Source organism: Suncus etruscus, chromosome 10 (assembly GCF_024139225.1).
Source record: "Suncus etruscus isolate mSunEtr1 chromosome 10, mSunEtr1.pri.cur, whole genome shotgun sequence".
Taxonomy (NCBI): domain Eukaryota; kingdom Metazoa; phylum Chordata; class Mammalia; order Eulipotyphla; family Soricidae; genus Suncus; species Suncus etruscus.
Window position 1 is genome coordinate 9,016,115 of NC_064857.1, and position 17,135 is coordinate 9,033,249.

The 17,135-nt window shown below is 40.2% G+C and overlaps 1 protein-coding gene across 1 annotated transcript; it reads right to left on the reverse strand.

The window, feature by feature from the left end:
- Positions 1-762: 762 nt before the first annotated feature.
- OSGIN2 (oxidative stress induced growth inhibitor family member 2) lies at positions 763-16,687 on the reverse strand. The gene is made up of 6 exons (XM_049782123.1): positions 16,636-16,687; positions 8,692-8,846; positions 8,117-8,253; positions 6,411-6,602; positions 5,731-5,822; positions 763-2,809 (listed from the first exon to the last, which is right to left on the reverse strand). The coding sequence occupies exons 1-6, from the start codon at positions 16,677-16,679 to the stop codon at positions 1,783-1,785; spliced, it is 1,647 nt and encodes a 548-aa protein (XP_049638080.1). The 5' UTR covers positions 16,680-16,687; the 3' UTR covers positions 763-1,782.
- Between the last annotated feature and the right edge of the window lie 448 nt (positions 16,688-17,135).

Genomic DNA, 17,135 nt, shown 5'->3' on the forward strand with positions numbered 1-17,135 from the left:
TGGTCCCCCAGCCAGGAGCAATTTCTGAGCACAGAGCCAGAGTTAACCCGAGTGTCAGTGGGTGTGGCCCCAAAAAATACAAAACAAAAAGCATCTGAAATAAAGATCGTGTATGATGTATGGGTTTTGTGACTATTTGGTAAAATTTTACCTATTTGTAATATTAAAATATTACAATAAAAAATAGTTAAAATAGAGGCCCCAACTATAGCACAGCAGTACAGCGTTTTTGCCTTGCAAGCAGCAGATCCAGGACAGATCTGATTCGATCTCAGGTATCCCATATGGTCCCCCAAGTCAGGCAGGATTTCTGAGCACTCAGCCAGGAGTAACCCCTGCGCATCACCGGGTGTGGCCCAAAAACCGAAAGGAAAAAAAAAAAGTTAAAAAGATCTCCCAGTTCATCTAGCTGAAGAAGTCAGTTACAGAAGCAAATATCTTAGTTTAGAGAATAATTTTGAAGGCACGTGATACTGCAAAAGATAACCAGAATGCTGACATTTTATTCTCAGTTCTTTTTATTTTAAGAAAAAATAGAATCCGCTGTCAAATGAACATGATCCAGAAGAAGAAATGTTTAAAAACAATTCAGTTTGTCATGGGGAAATCAGGACTATCATACACTAAAAATTATAGGGCATGTATGAAAATAGACATAGCATACCTAAGTAAAGATAAATTAAAATTAGAGCATATACATTCAGTCAACAGAAGAGCAGCTATGTCATAGTCTCCAGTGAACAAATGTTGCAGTTAAATATTATTTTGGGAGTGGAAAAAGACAAGTTTTTACTAAACTTAAGATGTAAACTTTTAATAATTCTGGCATACCCAAATATTATGCCCAAATTACATAATAATTTCATTATTACAAGTATGCCCAATATCTCTTTCAGTGTTCAGAGATAACTAGTTCTATTTACAATATATTGAACTAAAAATTTGATTGTTCTCATGATTAAATAGAGAATAAATCTCTAAAGATATACATTGGCAAGTTTGTGAATTGTCTAAATGTATACCCACATTACTAGGCTGCTTAAATTAATATAACCGTAAGACTGTTTACATTATTAGAAGCTGACAATATAGACTATCTGTTAAGGTTCCAACATATATTTTTTTAAAGATCATCATCTTTTGTAATAAATTAGATTTACAGTTGATAACATTTTAAAATAAATAAACCCTGAGTTGTAAATGCCTCTTACCCATCCCACCCACAGCAAATAGATCTTATTCTTCTTTTTCTTTAGACCTGTGTGCCACAAACCTTAATGAACATGAGTATTCCTTAATGGTATCACCAAAACCATTTCTGACAGTGTGGGTAAGTCTCAAAGCACAATGCGAGCAAGCTGCACACAGAGCTGGCATGCCTGGTCTCTGGACTACCTTCCTGGTGGTACCAAGGCGAAAATTTTCTTGCCTAATGACTGTGTGGATTTGAAGCTGTAGTATTTTGGAATCAAATGAGAGAAAGTCAAAAATGATCACAGAAAATTTTTGAAAAAAAGATGGCTTTGTTAAGTGAGGACTTATACCAAATTGGCAATCCCCCCTCTTGCTTTTCAGACAGAGACGTCAATGCATGACATTACATGTAATCCTAATGTAAATTAGGATAGCAAGTTTTTGAAACTTTGAAAGATGAAGTTCATGTATATGAGGTTTTCCTCCAGTGAATTCCAGACCAGAAGATTCCATCAGGACACAGCAAAGCCACTATAAAAAGAAGTTTTTAAAGGTAAACTGTCCAATTAAATAGTTTGTAAACTTGCTTTAAGATATTGCGTCTCCTCTTTCAACAAATAAATGCTGCTTTTTCTTCTGTCTTGTGGCCAAACAGCGTGTCACGCCCAGCGCCCCTCCCTTTAAAAACCGGACAAAATTGTCCCCCACCAAAGGACCCAGTGCAAAAAGGCCGGCTTCTTTAACACACTCGTAGGAGTAAGCATCTATTTCCACAGGATTCCCCTTGCAAGTGATTGGCTGGCTGGCTTGATGGCCCAGGTAGGCTCCTTGCTCCTGGAGAAAAGACAGATTGGGATGAGAACCGATCAAGATGACGGCGGCAGAGAGTTTCAATATTCTCTTCAGTCCAGAGACACTCTGGAGGATGCATTTCATGTCTGATTTAAAAGAAAGCACATGGTGCTCAGGAAAACTGGTATAATCAGAGGATAGATGGGAGTCTCCAGAGTAGGGCTGAGTACACATGAGATGATAGACTTTGTGGTACTCTGGATAAAGCTTCTGGGGAAGCTGTTTAAAGATTAAGCTGGGATCAGTTACTCGGCGGCGAAATACATGAAGCACAGGGATGTTGTTGTTGTAAGCACAGAGAACAGCGTCCGCCGCGCTAAGCCCGGAGCCCACGATGAGCACTGGATCCACTCGGCCACGGAATTTCCTTTTGTTGACAGCAGCTCCAAACTCAGACACTGAATGGAATACGAAAGGAAAATCTTCCCCTTCGATGCCCAGACGGGCAGGAGAATCTAGCGTTCCCGTGGCCAGAACCACGTTCTCGGCAAAGAGGCAGAAAGGGACGTGGGAGCCATTGCCCATCCTCTGGTAACCCCTCACCTCCCAGTTCCTCTTGGCAAGCTTGGCCTTCTCCCTCTGGACATGCTGCGTTGGAATCTCTCGGGCCGGACCCTCGCCATCTTCTTGATCTCTGTAAAGTCTGGACACCGAGGTTATGTAGGTATTCTCTCGGAAATTTTTCTGAAGGCCCATGACTTTCACGTAATGCTTATAGTAGCGAGCTATTTCATCTGGCATGACTCGATCTCCTTTCAGGCTCCTATAAATGTAAAAGGAAAAACAACATGAAGAAACATGTTTTAATTTCCATGTTTATTATGTCTCCATCTAGTATGCTATTATGTATTTTAATTCCTCTAGGCTTTCTTACCTATAATTTAGGTAAGGAACACTTCTACAAAGTGTTTTGTAGTAATTTTACAAAGAAATAAAGCCTTTCTCTCATTTTTTAAGTTAAAGCTGCTAAGGAATTAGTTTATCAGAAGGCCCATGAAGATTAAGACTATGTAACCAATCTGTTTCCCCAGTGCTATGCACAGTAACTATTCAGATTAGCTTCCAGAGAATCCTAGTAAACAACAAAAATCAAACCAATCCCCAAAAAAACCCTAATTAGCTGCCGTGTACCAATTTCATTAAATAAATAAAGCAATTAAAATGTTGCTGATAACTGAACTATTCTAAAATCTATGTCACAAGTAAAATCTAAATCAATCTATAACAGTAATACTCAATTTCCATACATAATACTAAATTTTACTTTGTATACGTGTATAAACTGAGTTGTTTAGGTTATAGTCACCATATATTATATATAGGTCTGACTGTAATACATCATTAAAAATGATAGATATTCGGGTAAGAGAGATATTCAAATGTTCTGAGCACATTCTTAGTGGGCAAGAAGCTAAGGATTATTTTATCTCTAGCACTGGAGAGCTGGGAGAGACCCCTGAACATTGCCAGGTGTGGCCTAAACATGAAAAAAAAAAAAAAAAGATTACATACACTTTGACAGGCTATTTAAATTGCTTTTTGTTTCACAAAGACCCAAAATAATTTAGTTCCCATCTGACTGAGTTAAATTATTTTATGTCTAACTAAATAAAAATTTTTATTTTCTCAATCATATGCTCTACAAACTATTACTTATAAATTAAATAGACTAAGAACTGATTTTATCCACTTAAATTTGAAAACAAAGGGCCACTGTGCCCCAATTAGGGTAAATAATAATTTAAAATTCCTATTTAACTATAGTTTATTATAACTTGTAACTGGAAGTTCCTAAAACTTGAAATTAAGATTTAATATTTATAGAAATCTTAAGAAGTATTTTCTACTATTCCTGCCTCCATTTTATAAGCAAAGAAACTGGCAGCTGAGTTTAACTTATTTAACCAGGATTACAACATTACAATTATACTCAAAATTCAATTTTTCCAATCTTAAGAGATTTGAGTGCTTCTAATACTAGGTAAAGGTTGGGGCCTGAGAGATAGGGTGTTTGCCTTGAACATGCTTAGCTGGGTCCTAGCATCCCGTAATATCTTTCAAGACTGCAACAAGTGATCCCTGAGCCCAGAACCACCAAAATAAAAAAAAAAAAAAAAAAAAAAAAAAAACAATACCTAGAGTACTTCCAAGAGTATATCCAACTGCAGGGTTAGGAATAACCCCTGAGCACCAACAGGTCAAAAAAAAATAGCAACAACAAAAAACAATCACAATCATACAAAGGCAGAATGAAGCTAATATTTAACACACTGTTCATTTTATATATCATTTATATAGTAAACTCTAACAGATGTTTGGAACATGTATCATAAAGGTTTCCTTTTCTTGCCCATGAAACTGAGAAATAAACTCTGAGCAACTGTACTTGCTTACTTATGAAATCGAGAATGAACCACTATGCCTGATTTCGTAACTTTACATCTCAAGCATGTAAGATTCCATTAAAAATTTTTTTCGTTGCTGTTCGTTTTGAGCAACACCAGGTGGTGTTCAGGGTTTACTCCTGATTCTGTGCTCAGTGATCATGCACATTGGCTCAGGAACCATGAGGTACTGAGGATAGAGCCCTGATCAGCTGCATGTAAGGCAAGTGCCCTACTCACTGTACCATCATACCACTCCCCGAACTCCCATGCTACTTTTGCAATTGTATTCATATCAAAATAAAAGGTGGACTCTTCCAAGCCGAACTTCTCAGTTCCTCCTACTTTTGCAATCTCTGAAAGTAGCCAGATGCTCCTTGCTTCTCAAGCTCAGATTCCTCGTTCAACACTTGCTTGTCTCCAGGCTTCTTTGCTAAGCTTTTTCCGCTCTGGAGAAGTCTGTGTTCTCTTTCTCTCTCCTCATGACTTTATTAAGTTTCATGCAATAAAACTGATCTTATTTCACTTAAAAAAATGTCAGATTCTAATTTACTCCATCTCTTAAATTACTCACTTTTACCCTAAGGGTAAAAATATTTAAAATACAAAGTCATAGACAGGCTTAAATTATACAGCCACTCATGAAAATAAGTGGGTAAGTATGAAAAGGACACATGGATAAAGAAGTCATAAAATCCGGGCACGGAGAGACAGCACAGCGGCGTTTGCCTTGCAAGCAGCCGATCCAGGACCAATGGTGGTTGGTTTGAATCCCGGTGTCCCATATGGTCCCCCGTGCCTGCCAGGAGCTATTTCTGAGCAGACAGCCAGGAGTAACCCCTGAGCAATGCCGGGTGTGGCCCAAAAACCAAAAAAAAAAAAAAAAAAGTCATAAAATCCAATTTATAGACAAGTCCTTTACAGTCAGGTTCTAATATCTTTAAAAGGAACCACATTATAATCATTGCTGATATAATGATCACTTTTGTATTTGGAAATAATAGTTCATATTCTTCATCTCAGGATCACAGATATTTTGAAATCTTCCCATAGGCTCTCCCACTATACAATATAGAATCTTTTTTTTTTTTTTTTGGTTTTTTTGGGCCACACCCGGTGACGCTCAGGGGTTACTCCTGGCTATGCGCTCAGAAGTCGCTCCTGGCTTGGGGGACCATATGGGACGCCGGGGGATTGAACCGCGGTCCGTCTCCTAGGCTAGCGCAGGTAAGGCAGGCACCTTACCTCGAGCGCCACCGCCCGGCCCCACAATATAGAATCTTAATATTTTGTTCTTTACCTTCGTTTGCTAGACACCCAATCTTTAAATTTAAGTCCAGGTAGCTCCATCCAATTTCCAAAACTGATTGTCAACATGGAACCTTCCATATTCTAATAAAAAAATACATCATCAAATATACATGTGAACAATAACATGCAATGAATCTTTCAGCAAACCTATTCCAACTTACAAAAACTATAAAATTCAAATATTTTCCTCCTCTGATATTATCAATATGCCTTTCACACATTTAACATTACACGTAGAAAGCCCCAGTCTGTAATATGACAAAACTCAGAGCAAGTACTGTTAGAGTAACAAATCACTATTTTAACATTCAATACAAAATTAATTTTCTAACACACACACACACACACACACACACACACACACACACACACAAAGGTATGAATGCCAAGATGCTGGTGTAAGAAAAACTCATGAATTAAATCAACTCTACATGAATTAAATTAAAAAATACTTTACCATGGAAAACCTCCTCCAAACATTTTCCGTATAATTTTAGGACAGTACATAGAAATGCTTCATTCTGACTATCAGTATCAAATTTAGCTAATCTTCTACTGGCAATTAAGCAATATTTAACTGGACAATATTAAAATATTTTAAGAACTGAAAAGGTCTTTGCAAGACAATGTTAGCTCACATATACAAAATACACAGAAAATCATACTCACATGCCAAGCTCCACCCGGTGGGCCTTTACCAAGAACTACATGAGGAATGTAATGTTGTTGTTCTAATTTCCAATGCAGAACAGATGGATAATCATACCCAAAGTCAGCATCTGGATGAAGAAGTGTGTCGAAAAGTACTGCAACTGGGTTGGATGATCGACCCTCAAGGCCTTCAGACAAGTATTCTAAGTCCTGAATTTTTTTTTTTTTTTCCAAAGAAAAGAAAAAGCAAGTACTTAAAAAGAAACCCCTGAGAAAGTGAAGGTCATAACTTTAATCCAACATGCCTCATATTTTGTGCTATAAAATCCTCATGTATCCTTCAGAAATAGATTCTCCCATATAATAATTACAGGGGGGTAGGATGCCAGTGTCACTACCCGCAAAAGGAAGCACGCACCAGACGTGGCTTTTGGCTTTCCTGGTGCAGTGCCTAACTTTTCCTCCCAAGAAATATCTACCAGAAGGCCCGTTGGAGAAGTCATTGATCCTTGCGTGGATTACTGGCTATATATCTGACATGGCTGTGTGATTATATATCTCTTTACTTTTATTTATTTGATTTTGTCTCCTTTTCTACTATAGAAATTTGGCCTTAGCCTTTCTACACTCACAAAGGGATTTCGGTACCAAAGCCCGCCAAAAGCTCCCCGCTGGCTAGTCTATTTGTGACTCTTCTAGTATAACCTGGCGCCAGCAGCTTGTTTTTTCTGAGTCTAGCTCTATGATGGTAAACTATTATTTCCGTCCCCCAAAAAAATCTATTTTCCAGCAACTACATAAACATCATAAATATCTATGTCTCTCTCCTAGTTTCTTGAAAAACCTGCTTTTTGCTAAACCAAATCTCTAGCTCTTGTTTCACAGCCCTCTAGCAGGGCTCTTTCTCACCTACATCAAATAGTTATTTGATATGTAAATTCTAGGGCCTGATCTCATTGGGAAGATTCTCTGCTCTTTGTTTTCCCTGAAGACACCTTGCATACCAGTTTGTGCTTAAAAATGGTGTCCGCTGAACAGTAAATTTGTCTCTCATCTCATGGACGTGGGTCCCCATACAAAGCATTTTGTGTGGTCTCATTTATTTCATTTTCATATTTCATATCTGTCTGCCTTGTGTACCCACTTATTCCCAGTGAGGATTATCTGACCCACTAAGGTTTTGCTTAGGGACACAAGTCGTCCATCCACAGCATGCCAGCAATGCGAATCAGAGTCCTTTCATTGTAAAACTTGGACCACGCCTTGAATTTGCTAATGTCTAAAAAATGGCTCCAATACAAAACAGAGCTCTCCACACTTATTTGAACATACAGCACATATTAAAACTCTAAAAGAAAATAATCTAAGAAGTTCTACTCTGATCAATTCAGAAAAATAAACAGAACTCAACATACTATACCATATACTTAAAAATTTTAAATAAAAATGAGGGGCCAGAGTAATAATACAGTGGGTAAAGTACTTGCCTTACATGTGGCCGACCCAAGTTCAATACATGATCCCCTGAGCCCACCAAGAGCCAGAGCCAGAATGATCCATGAAGATGGCCACATGTGACCCCCCAAAAAAAACAAGGCAAAATAGTAAAATGATAAATTAAAAAATGATACCAAGTACTACTGAGAAGAAAGAATGTTCAACTAACATATGCTTACATAAATAAAAGACAAGCCTACCTAAGACTGCCATGTAAGAAACAATACCTGGTCAACAATGGAAAGATGCCTTGCTTCTTCTAGTTTACCATGTAAGATTGCATTTGGATGTATGACTTCGGATGACAAGTACGGTCTGTAACCTGACAACATGTAAGACAGGCATATTCCTGAGGGTCCATTTCCTGTGGAAAAATAATAAAATACTGTCAGACAATTAACACAACCATTATAGATTATATGAAAATAATAGACAAGGAAAAGATGTCAGTTCTCATACAACCTCATAGTAGTTAAATAAACACTCTCCAGAGATTTAGTTACGTCATACTTATCAAGAGAATCCTTAAGGGGCCGGAGAGATAGCATGGGGGTAAAGCGTTTGCCTTTCATGCAGGAGGTCATCGGTTCGAATCCCGGCATCCCATATGGTCCCCCGTGCCTGCCAGGAGCAATTTCTGAGCCTGGAGCCAGGAATAACCCCTGAGCACTGCCGGGTGTGACCCAAAAAAACCACAAAAAAAAAAAAAAAAAGAGAATCCTTAAGACTCAGTGCTAGGTAACTACAGATTATTCAAAGTAGGATCATAACTATAACTTAAATAATAAAGGTTAAAACTTACCAATTATTACCACAGGCAAAGTCACAGAAGAATCTTCAAGCAAAGAAGTTTCTTCAACTAATGGCATCGCTTTAACTTTCTGCCCCAAATTAGCACCAAAATATTGTACTAAGGAATCAAAAATTTCTCCTTCAGTTTCTGTGTCACTATAGTTTCTTAAAAACAAGACAAAAAACAAGAGCTAGTCAATATAGTTATTATAAAAATGTCCCCCTCACAATAATTTTCAAATACCTTAGAGTTTACTCAGGGTATAAGTCAGTACTCATAAAGGAAAAATAAAGCTCATGCAATTAATGCTTTTTTATAATAGCTGTTTAGCTATACTCTCATTTTCTACTATTCTGATGGCTATAAATCCCCAACAGCTGTTAAGTGTTTTACTGTCTTGTAGGCAAAAATTCATCTAACACACAACCCTAAATAAGCTCTCCTGATGACAGAGAGGGCACTTTATTTATTGTAATTCTCCTAGCTAGTTTTTCCCTATATAATCACGGAGTATTTCAAGGCAACGTTATGATACTAAGTTACAATTTGTGCATTTTGGCCTTAGATAGAGTTCTAATTTTACTATATATCTTACTATATATACATATCTTGATAAATTCAAAGATACTGTAATATGGAAATACCTCATGCAAATACCTTATCAAACAACTTAATGTTAATTTTTCCAATTGCCTATAAAAACTCATTTTAGCTTCTGGACATGCTCATGCAATAAGTGGGCAAATTTTGTAAGCAACCTATTTGTTGTGTAATAACAGAACTTATATCAGAATAGACTTTTTGACTTATCTTTCATTTTGATATACTTAGCAACAGGACAACGCCTGGAATATTGAGTACCAGTGTGCTGGTAAATATTCCCAAGACGATGACCAGTATTTCAGAGAACTCACAGATCCCAGAGATGATGGATAAAACAAATCAATTCAGGGGACAGAGAGATAGCATGGAGGTAGGGCATTTGCCTGGCATGCAGAAGGACAGTGGTGCGAATCCCGGCATCCCATATGGTCCCCCTGACCCAAAAATCAAACAAACAAACAAAAAAACCAATTCAGCAGAGATTGAATTTCTGCTTCCTTACAATCCTCTCTGTTTCCTCTGCCACAGGACAGTTCCACAGACACTTAACATACTGAACTAAAAGGAGGTAGAAACTATCCACACCAGATCAATTTTCTTCAAGACAAAGCCACTGATGGATAAAAGACTTCCACCCACATGCTTCCTGCTCAAACCATTCCTTTGCAGATCACTCCTACCATCTTTGTTTAGATCCAAGTGTACCCCTGACTTGCCTGCTCTGGTTCCTGACAACATTCAACGTGAATATATTACATTTAGGCCTGTTCCTGCTACAGCCAGGTTCCCTGGCTTCCTTCAAATGCTTCTGATCCAAGTTCATTTGAACACCTAGACTCTTGGGCTGATTAATATCACAGAAAGTATTATTAAAAACCACGTGGTTTTAGAAATTTGGGCCAGAATCAACAGTGCTCAGGAATGACCCCTGGCAATATTTGGAAGAAAATATGGTGCTGGAGATTAGATCCTAAGATGCTGCCAGTGTGGCACGCAGGGTAGTGCCTTACCCACTTCCTGCACTATCTCTCTGGCCCCCAGTATCTGGATTCTTTTCAGAAAATACAGGCGTCAGCTTTGTCTACGACATGCCTTTCACTTTTGTTTTTACACACACACATACACACACACTTACACACGCATCTAAAAATCATAAAAATGACCATCTCTTTTTAAGTTCTTGATAACTAAAAAGCGGTTTCATCCTTCAAGCCATAAACATATAAAAATTTAAAAAGGGTGATTATGTGTTGAGAATCACCTTGTGTGTGTACATGTAATATATGTTTATGTAGAAAACCAGGTTACTTTAAATACTACCTGATTCTGTACATCCTAAAATAAACTAAAGCCCCTTTGAAACACTCAAGAAAGGTATTTTAGCAAGCAGTGTCATATTAGATTTTATACAATAAAATATGATAGAAGCATAAATAAAATTCAATGATCAGAATTCCCCGGTCAGAGGTAGAGCCACTGCCCTGAGGTAGGGTGCTTGACTTGCATATGGCCAACATGGTTTGACACTGGCATCTCCTAGGGTCCCCTGAGCCCACCAGTAGTGATTCCTGATGTAGAGCCAAGAATAACTCCTGAGTATCACTGGGTATGGCTCCAAAACAAAAACAACAAACAAAACAACAAAAATAATACGTTTTTGAGGCTAAAAACTCCACTTTAAAAAATGAATAATTAATACTGAAAATACTTAAGAACAAAACATGGGGAGTCTACTCTCTTTCATCTTACCAGCCAACATGCTGTCCAGATTTAGAAAGGCCCAAAAATTTTGAGACCATGTGCCAGACACCCAGGAAGGAAGTGGGGGTACTATAGGTGGCATACATCATCACAGGAATAACTTCAACAAGTGTCACCCAGGTTACTTGGGAATAGTGGAGGTAAGGCGTTATCACGTACAGAGGAATCAAGACTTTTAGCAAACTGTGGACCTTGGTCAGGGATCTGACACGAGGGAACACTGCCAAAAACAAGACTGGAGTGGCTCCTATCACAGATGTGCTTTGAGATGGTGCTCCTAAAATTTTCTGGGGAAGGGGAAACTCCCAACATGACCCATCATCCAAAATGCCAAATTCTTAGCAGAAAAGCTGACATTAAGGAGTAGAAGTCTGCGTCTTGGTAACTGAAGAAGGGTCATTATGTGCTACAACTGCTTTTCTCTTAAAAAAATAAAAACAAAAGATGTATCAGCTTACACAAAAGCCAAATCATTTTGCTTTAATGCAAAAACTCAATTTTTGTTTGTTATTAAATAATCTAAGAAACTGGAAAAAAAGTAGTACCATTATAATTCTTTGATCACCCTCTGGCAATGTGAATACTGGCTCTGCACCCGGGAAACACTCCTGGTGGTGTTCAGGAGGAGCATATGGAATGCCAGGGATGGAACCAGTTTGGATGCATGCAAGGCAGGCAGGCGGTCTACCTGCTGTACTATTTCTCCGATTCCTTTTTGTTTTTTTGTCTGTATGGGGCCACATGCTCAAGTGATAAGCATTCGTGGCAGTGCTCAGGGGAACACATAGAATGCCAGGAATAGAACCTGAGTTGGTGGTGTGCAAGGCAAGCACCTTACCTGCAGTATTATCATCACTCAGGTCCAAACCCAACCAAGAAGAGAAGGAAATCCTTTTGAAGGTTTCTTAGCAATTGCCTAGTGAATTCATGAAGAACAGCTAGTAGTGACAAAGGTATAAAGAGGAGATTTTAGAAAAAAATAATACAAGCAAAAACATGGAAACAAGAACCAAAAAGATAATCAAAGTCTAAAATTTTACAATTGCAAAGACCACCTATTGGCGGAGAAAATATGTGCAAAATCCCATGATGTAGCAGGTATATAAAAATATTTTTATATTGGGGCCGGGCGGTGGCGCTGGAGGTAAGGTGCCTGCCTTGCCTGCACTAGCCTACGGACCGCGGTTCGATCCCCCAGCGTCCCATATGGTCCCCCAAGAAGCCAGGAGCAACTTCTGAGCGCATAGCCAGGTGTAACCCCTGAGCGTCACAGGGTGTGGCCCAAAAAAAATATTTTTATAAAAACTTAACTAATTGCCCGATTTAAAAATGGGCTAAGGAATCATTCTTCTGAGGTGGGATATGGATAGCCAGTAAGCACAGGAAAAGCTGTATGGCACATAAAAAGCTGTATTTTAACAACTTCTGAGAAAGTACCAATCAGAACTGCAGGCAGAGGTTCCAGTCCATATTCAGCCAGGTTGTCAAAGCCTTAGGTTACGGTGAAACTAAAACTTTAATTTCACTGGTTAGAAAGTAAAATGGTGTACCTACTTAGTTAGCTGCCAACACAATCCTGACTCTGTGGCTCAAGTTCTAAGTTTTCTTAGAGTCTGTTATAACTTGCACCATAACCTTACCTGTATTACACTCTGAGGCTTAAGATCACTGAGGAAGCCATTTGGTCTAGGGGACAGGCCTTTAAGCCAGGTCCTTTGCCTGGTTTGTGTTTTGAGACCCTGGCTCTGAAGCATACCCCCACACTTTAGAAAATAGCCTTATAATATATTCCTCCACCATATGTCTCTCAAAAGCTGTGAATTCATATTAGTAGTCTCCCTAAGACTAGACCACCAGAGAAAGAGCAAGGTGAACCAGCTTAAAAAGCACAGGCTGGGGGGAGGGGGCTGTCGATAGTACTGCTAGTACAGACTGGCCTTGCTAGCAGCCAACCTGGGTTCAACACCCAGCACCACAGATGGGGCTCTAAGTACAACCAGATGAGACCCCTGAGCAGAGTGAGAAGGCCTGAGCACTGCTGGGTATGGCCCCAACTCCTCTCTCAAACAAGGTAGGACTAAATCCTGTCCTAGATCAAAGCTTTGGCTTAAACATTTCTACTCAGGAATCCTCTTTTGCCCGAGAAATTTGTAATCACCCCAAGAATAATGGTATATTAACTAGGTACATAAATCAAACATTTACAAAAAAATCAAATTTATCGTGAAAATATTGTTTCGGTTATACACCTTGTTCATATAGTTTAAGCAGCTAGGATCTAAATGGCCTGTCAAAACAGGTGGGTGACCTGGGAAAAGATAACCTGGGGAAATGGGATAAAATACCTCTCAGGCTGTGAATCTGATCAAAAACAGAATTTCTAGGGGAATTCCTGTCACAAACATCTCACATGGTGAGAGTGGCTTACACCAAAAAGACTAGCAATGAGTGTGAACAAGGGTATGGAAGAAAGGGATCTTTCTATACTGGAATGTAAATTGACGTCACCATTTTGGAAATTACTCAGTAGAGTATGCTCAGAAAACTAAAACTAGAACTACCAGTATGCTCCAATAACCACACTTTGAGGTGTTTATTGGACAAGAAATCATTAATCCAAGAGCTATAAGCAACCTAATGTTTACTACATACCTATTTACCATGGCTACTAAAGAAAACCCACCTGATTGCCTTGATGATTGGATAAATATGATGTGCATACACACATGAAATGAGTCAGTTAGTTATTGGTAGAAGTTAAAATCTGCCATTTGCAGCAACACTGATTTGTTTTGTATTGTTAGGAAGGGTACATCCAGTGGTGATCAGGATATGGTCCCCTAAACTGGCTGTGCATTCAAGGTTCACTTCTGGCAGGATCGAGGGTCCACATGGGGTGTGTAGGATCCAGCCCAGGTTGCAAATACCTCAGCCACAGGACTATCACTCTGGCCCTACATGGATTCTCTTTTTTTTTTTTCCACATGGATTAATTTTATGGGATTATGCAAAGCAGAAATAATTGAGTTGGAGAAAGACAAAATACTAAATGACTTCACCTCCATCTGTTATTTGAGGAAGGAAGTGGAACAGACAAAACAATATACACAACACTCTGTGGTTATTACCAGTAGGGGAAGGAAGGAGGTGGTACTAAATGCTGGAGATTTAAAAGGGGGGGAGGGTGAAAGGGGCCGGCGAGATAGCCTGGAGGTAAGGCATTTGCCTTCCAACAGAAGGACAGTGGTTGGGTATCCCATTTGGTCCCCCGTGCCTGCCGGGGGTGATTTCTGAGCATAAAGCCAGGAGTAACTCCTGAGAGCTGTCGGATGTGACTCAAAAACAAAAACAAAAACAAACAAACAAACAAAAAAAACCAACAAAGATCCCAAATAGTGTCCTTTATATGACAGCCCCTACCTGCAGCCTTTCCTACAAAAGCATGTTACCAGAAATAACTGCTTTGGCTAATGAAACTGTTCCACTTTCTCTTGAATGACAAAATATCCTCTATTTTGTGCAAACCCTACTGTGGGATCCCGGCCGATAATAAAGCCAATTAGATCCATACTTTATTCTAGTTAATGTTTAAATAGCAAACTTTTTATTTTAGCCTTTCCTCCAATTCTTGGTCAAGAAGTAAGTAAACATATGGTAGTCAACATCTAAGGTTGTTGAATGGGTAGGAACTGAATCTCCTGATGAATCAAAAGTTGTAAAAAAAAAAAAAAGGACATTTGGCAGTAGTTTTCTGAGACATTAGATGTTCTTAGGATCTTCTAGTTTTGTTTTTCTTTGGTGGCAGGGGGGTTTGCTGTTGTTTTATCAAGTAAGGAAATATGTTTTCCACAACTCTCCAAAGTTTATCTAATCTTTCAAATTACTAAAGGCAATCCAGATAGCATAAAACAAAACAACCCACCCCACCCCACCCCAGAGTTCAGATTACTACAGCCTCAGGTGTGGGGCACACCTGGATTGTTATTCTTTTCTATCACCTGGAGTTCTGAATTCTCTCTTACATCCCTTTGGGAATTTGGCCAGATCTTTCCAAATTCTATTAAGTGCATAAAGAATATGGAACTTATAACAAAGCCAATAAAACATACTATTATACAAGCGTCTGCTATTAAACACAGGTGCTACCTATTGTAATAAAAAATAACTTTTAAAAGAAGTTTACATATTAAGCCTTCCAGATATCTACAACACGTATATATGATATGAAATATTTATGACATTTATTGGTGACATAATAAAAAAAATAAAACATTATTGTCATTTGTCACGTCTATTCCAAATGGAAGAAAACACGAGATCCTGCTAAGATTCCCTAAAAATACCTTTGTACTTCTCTGAACACTTCCAATTCACAAGCAACAATAAATTCTAAGTACGCCCGCCGTGGAAGAGTTGCTGATCCCAGTTTTACGTGTTGTCAAACCCAATTGTACAGATCAGAATGCTGGCACTGTGATTCATTTCTATGAAAGTGAGGCTAGCTTTCTTCAAGTTTTTTCGAAGTTCAATCATTTTCCAGTTGTTAAACTGTTTAAGAAAAAAAATCAGCTATGACTGCCTTGGATGCTTCAATGACAGAAGTGCTGACCCAGTACTAGTTCTAGAGCCCCCCTAGTCACATTTCTTTACAAACGCATTTATTATTATTAGCTACTCCTAAAATAATTAAAAAAAAACTATCTTGCCATCACACGGTTCAAGAAATCCCAATCCCAACTCTCAAGCGTCCACAACCACATTCGCAAAGGAATCTGACCTCCCAAATCAGGACCTGTCTGCAAGCTAGATGCTGGCAAGCTCCAGAGTACAGACCCTTCTCCCTTTAGCAACCACTGTCATCTCATCAGATATCACATGATCATTTATAAATGCACCCCAAAACCCCAGTTAAAATAAAACTAACCTAAAGACTACTCATTAAACCGATCAGGAGTTAGAGTTCTGAGGCTGAAAGCCAAGCCCTGCAGCCTTTCCTAAGAAAGCCTGTGACCAGCAAGGAGTGCTTTGGCTAAGGAAACTCTCCGGCTTGCTTGTGAGCTACAAAACATCCTGTATTTGGCTGTGCCAACCCTACCATGGGACGCTGGCCATATACATTATATACATACAAAATGCATACAAACTATATACACATATGCACTCCAAGTATCTACACACCTATGTATATAGCATACATGTATTCACGTCTATATGAACCATATATATTAATGCACACGTAATGTGCATAGGATATACATGTGTGTGTCTGAATGTATGCAATGCATGTGGGTGGGTTGGTTGGTTTCTTGCCAAAATCAACCGATTCCCCGGAGGCTGCAGCTCGCACGCGCTGCCCTTGCAAACTTTGCAAGCTCCAAGCAGTCTCGGCTGGCCGGAACCAGCACGGGCTGGACCGAGCTGGACTGGACCGGGACGGACCTGCCCAGAAGCAGAAGCAGAAGCGGGGGAGGACGCAGAGAAGGCGCCGGGACCCTCCGGGGCGGCTCGGGCTGGCGATCGCCCTGGAGCCCGGCCTCGGTTCCGTTCGGTTCGGGTCGGGTCGGCCCGGCTCCCCTCAGCGACACTCACCCGAAAGGCCCGGCCAGGGAGCAGCGGCAGCACCACACGGGCATGGGGCGCCGCGCCCGCCCGCCACGGCCGCTCCGAGTCGCCTGCCTGCGCCCGGTCCGGTCCGCCCGCCCGCCCGGAAGCGGCTCTCGAGACACTCCGCGCCGGCCCGACGCCGGCGGCCGACGGACAAGCTCCCCGGCGCGGCCGCAAAGGCGGAGCGCGGCCGGCACGCAGGTGCCGACGCTTGTGATTGGCGGAGCCGCGCGAAGGGGCGGGGAAAGCGGCGGTCCAAGCCCGTGATTGGTAGAGCCGCGGGGAGCCAGGAAAGCTCGCGATTGGTGGAGCTGAGCTGAGGGGCGGGAACGACGGCGGCTAAAGCTTGTGATTGGTGGAAGCTCGCAGAGGGGCGGGGGTGGCGGTGGGCAAGCTCGTGATTGGTGGAAGCTTGGGATGGAGTGGGGGAAGCGGGTTGGCGGTGGTAGAAGCTCGCAATTGGTGGAATCGCGGGGGAGGGGGGA

Bases quoted from the DNA above. Each gene is read 5' to 3' on its own strand.
- OSGIN2 (XM_049782123.1), bottom strand. From the start codon at position 16,679: ATGCCCGTGTGGTGCTGCCGCTGCTCCCTGGCCGGGCCTTTCGG. The intron at 6,603-8,116 runs GTATTGTTTCTT...AAAAAAATTCAG, and splicing joins ATCTTTCCATTGTTGACCAG to GACTTAGAATACTTGTCTGA. The intron at 5,823-6,410 runs GTGAGTATGATT...TTTTTTTATTAG, and splicing joins CACCGGGTGGAGCTTGGCAT to AATATGGAAGGTTCCATGTT.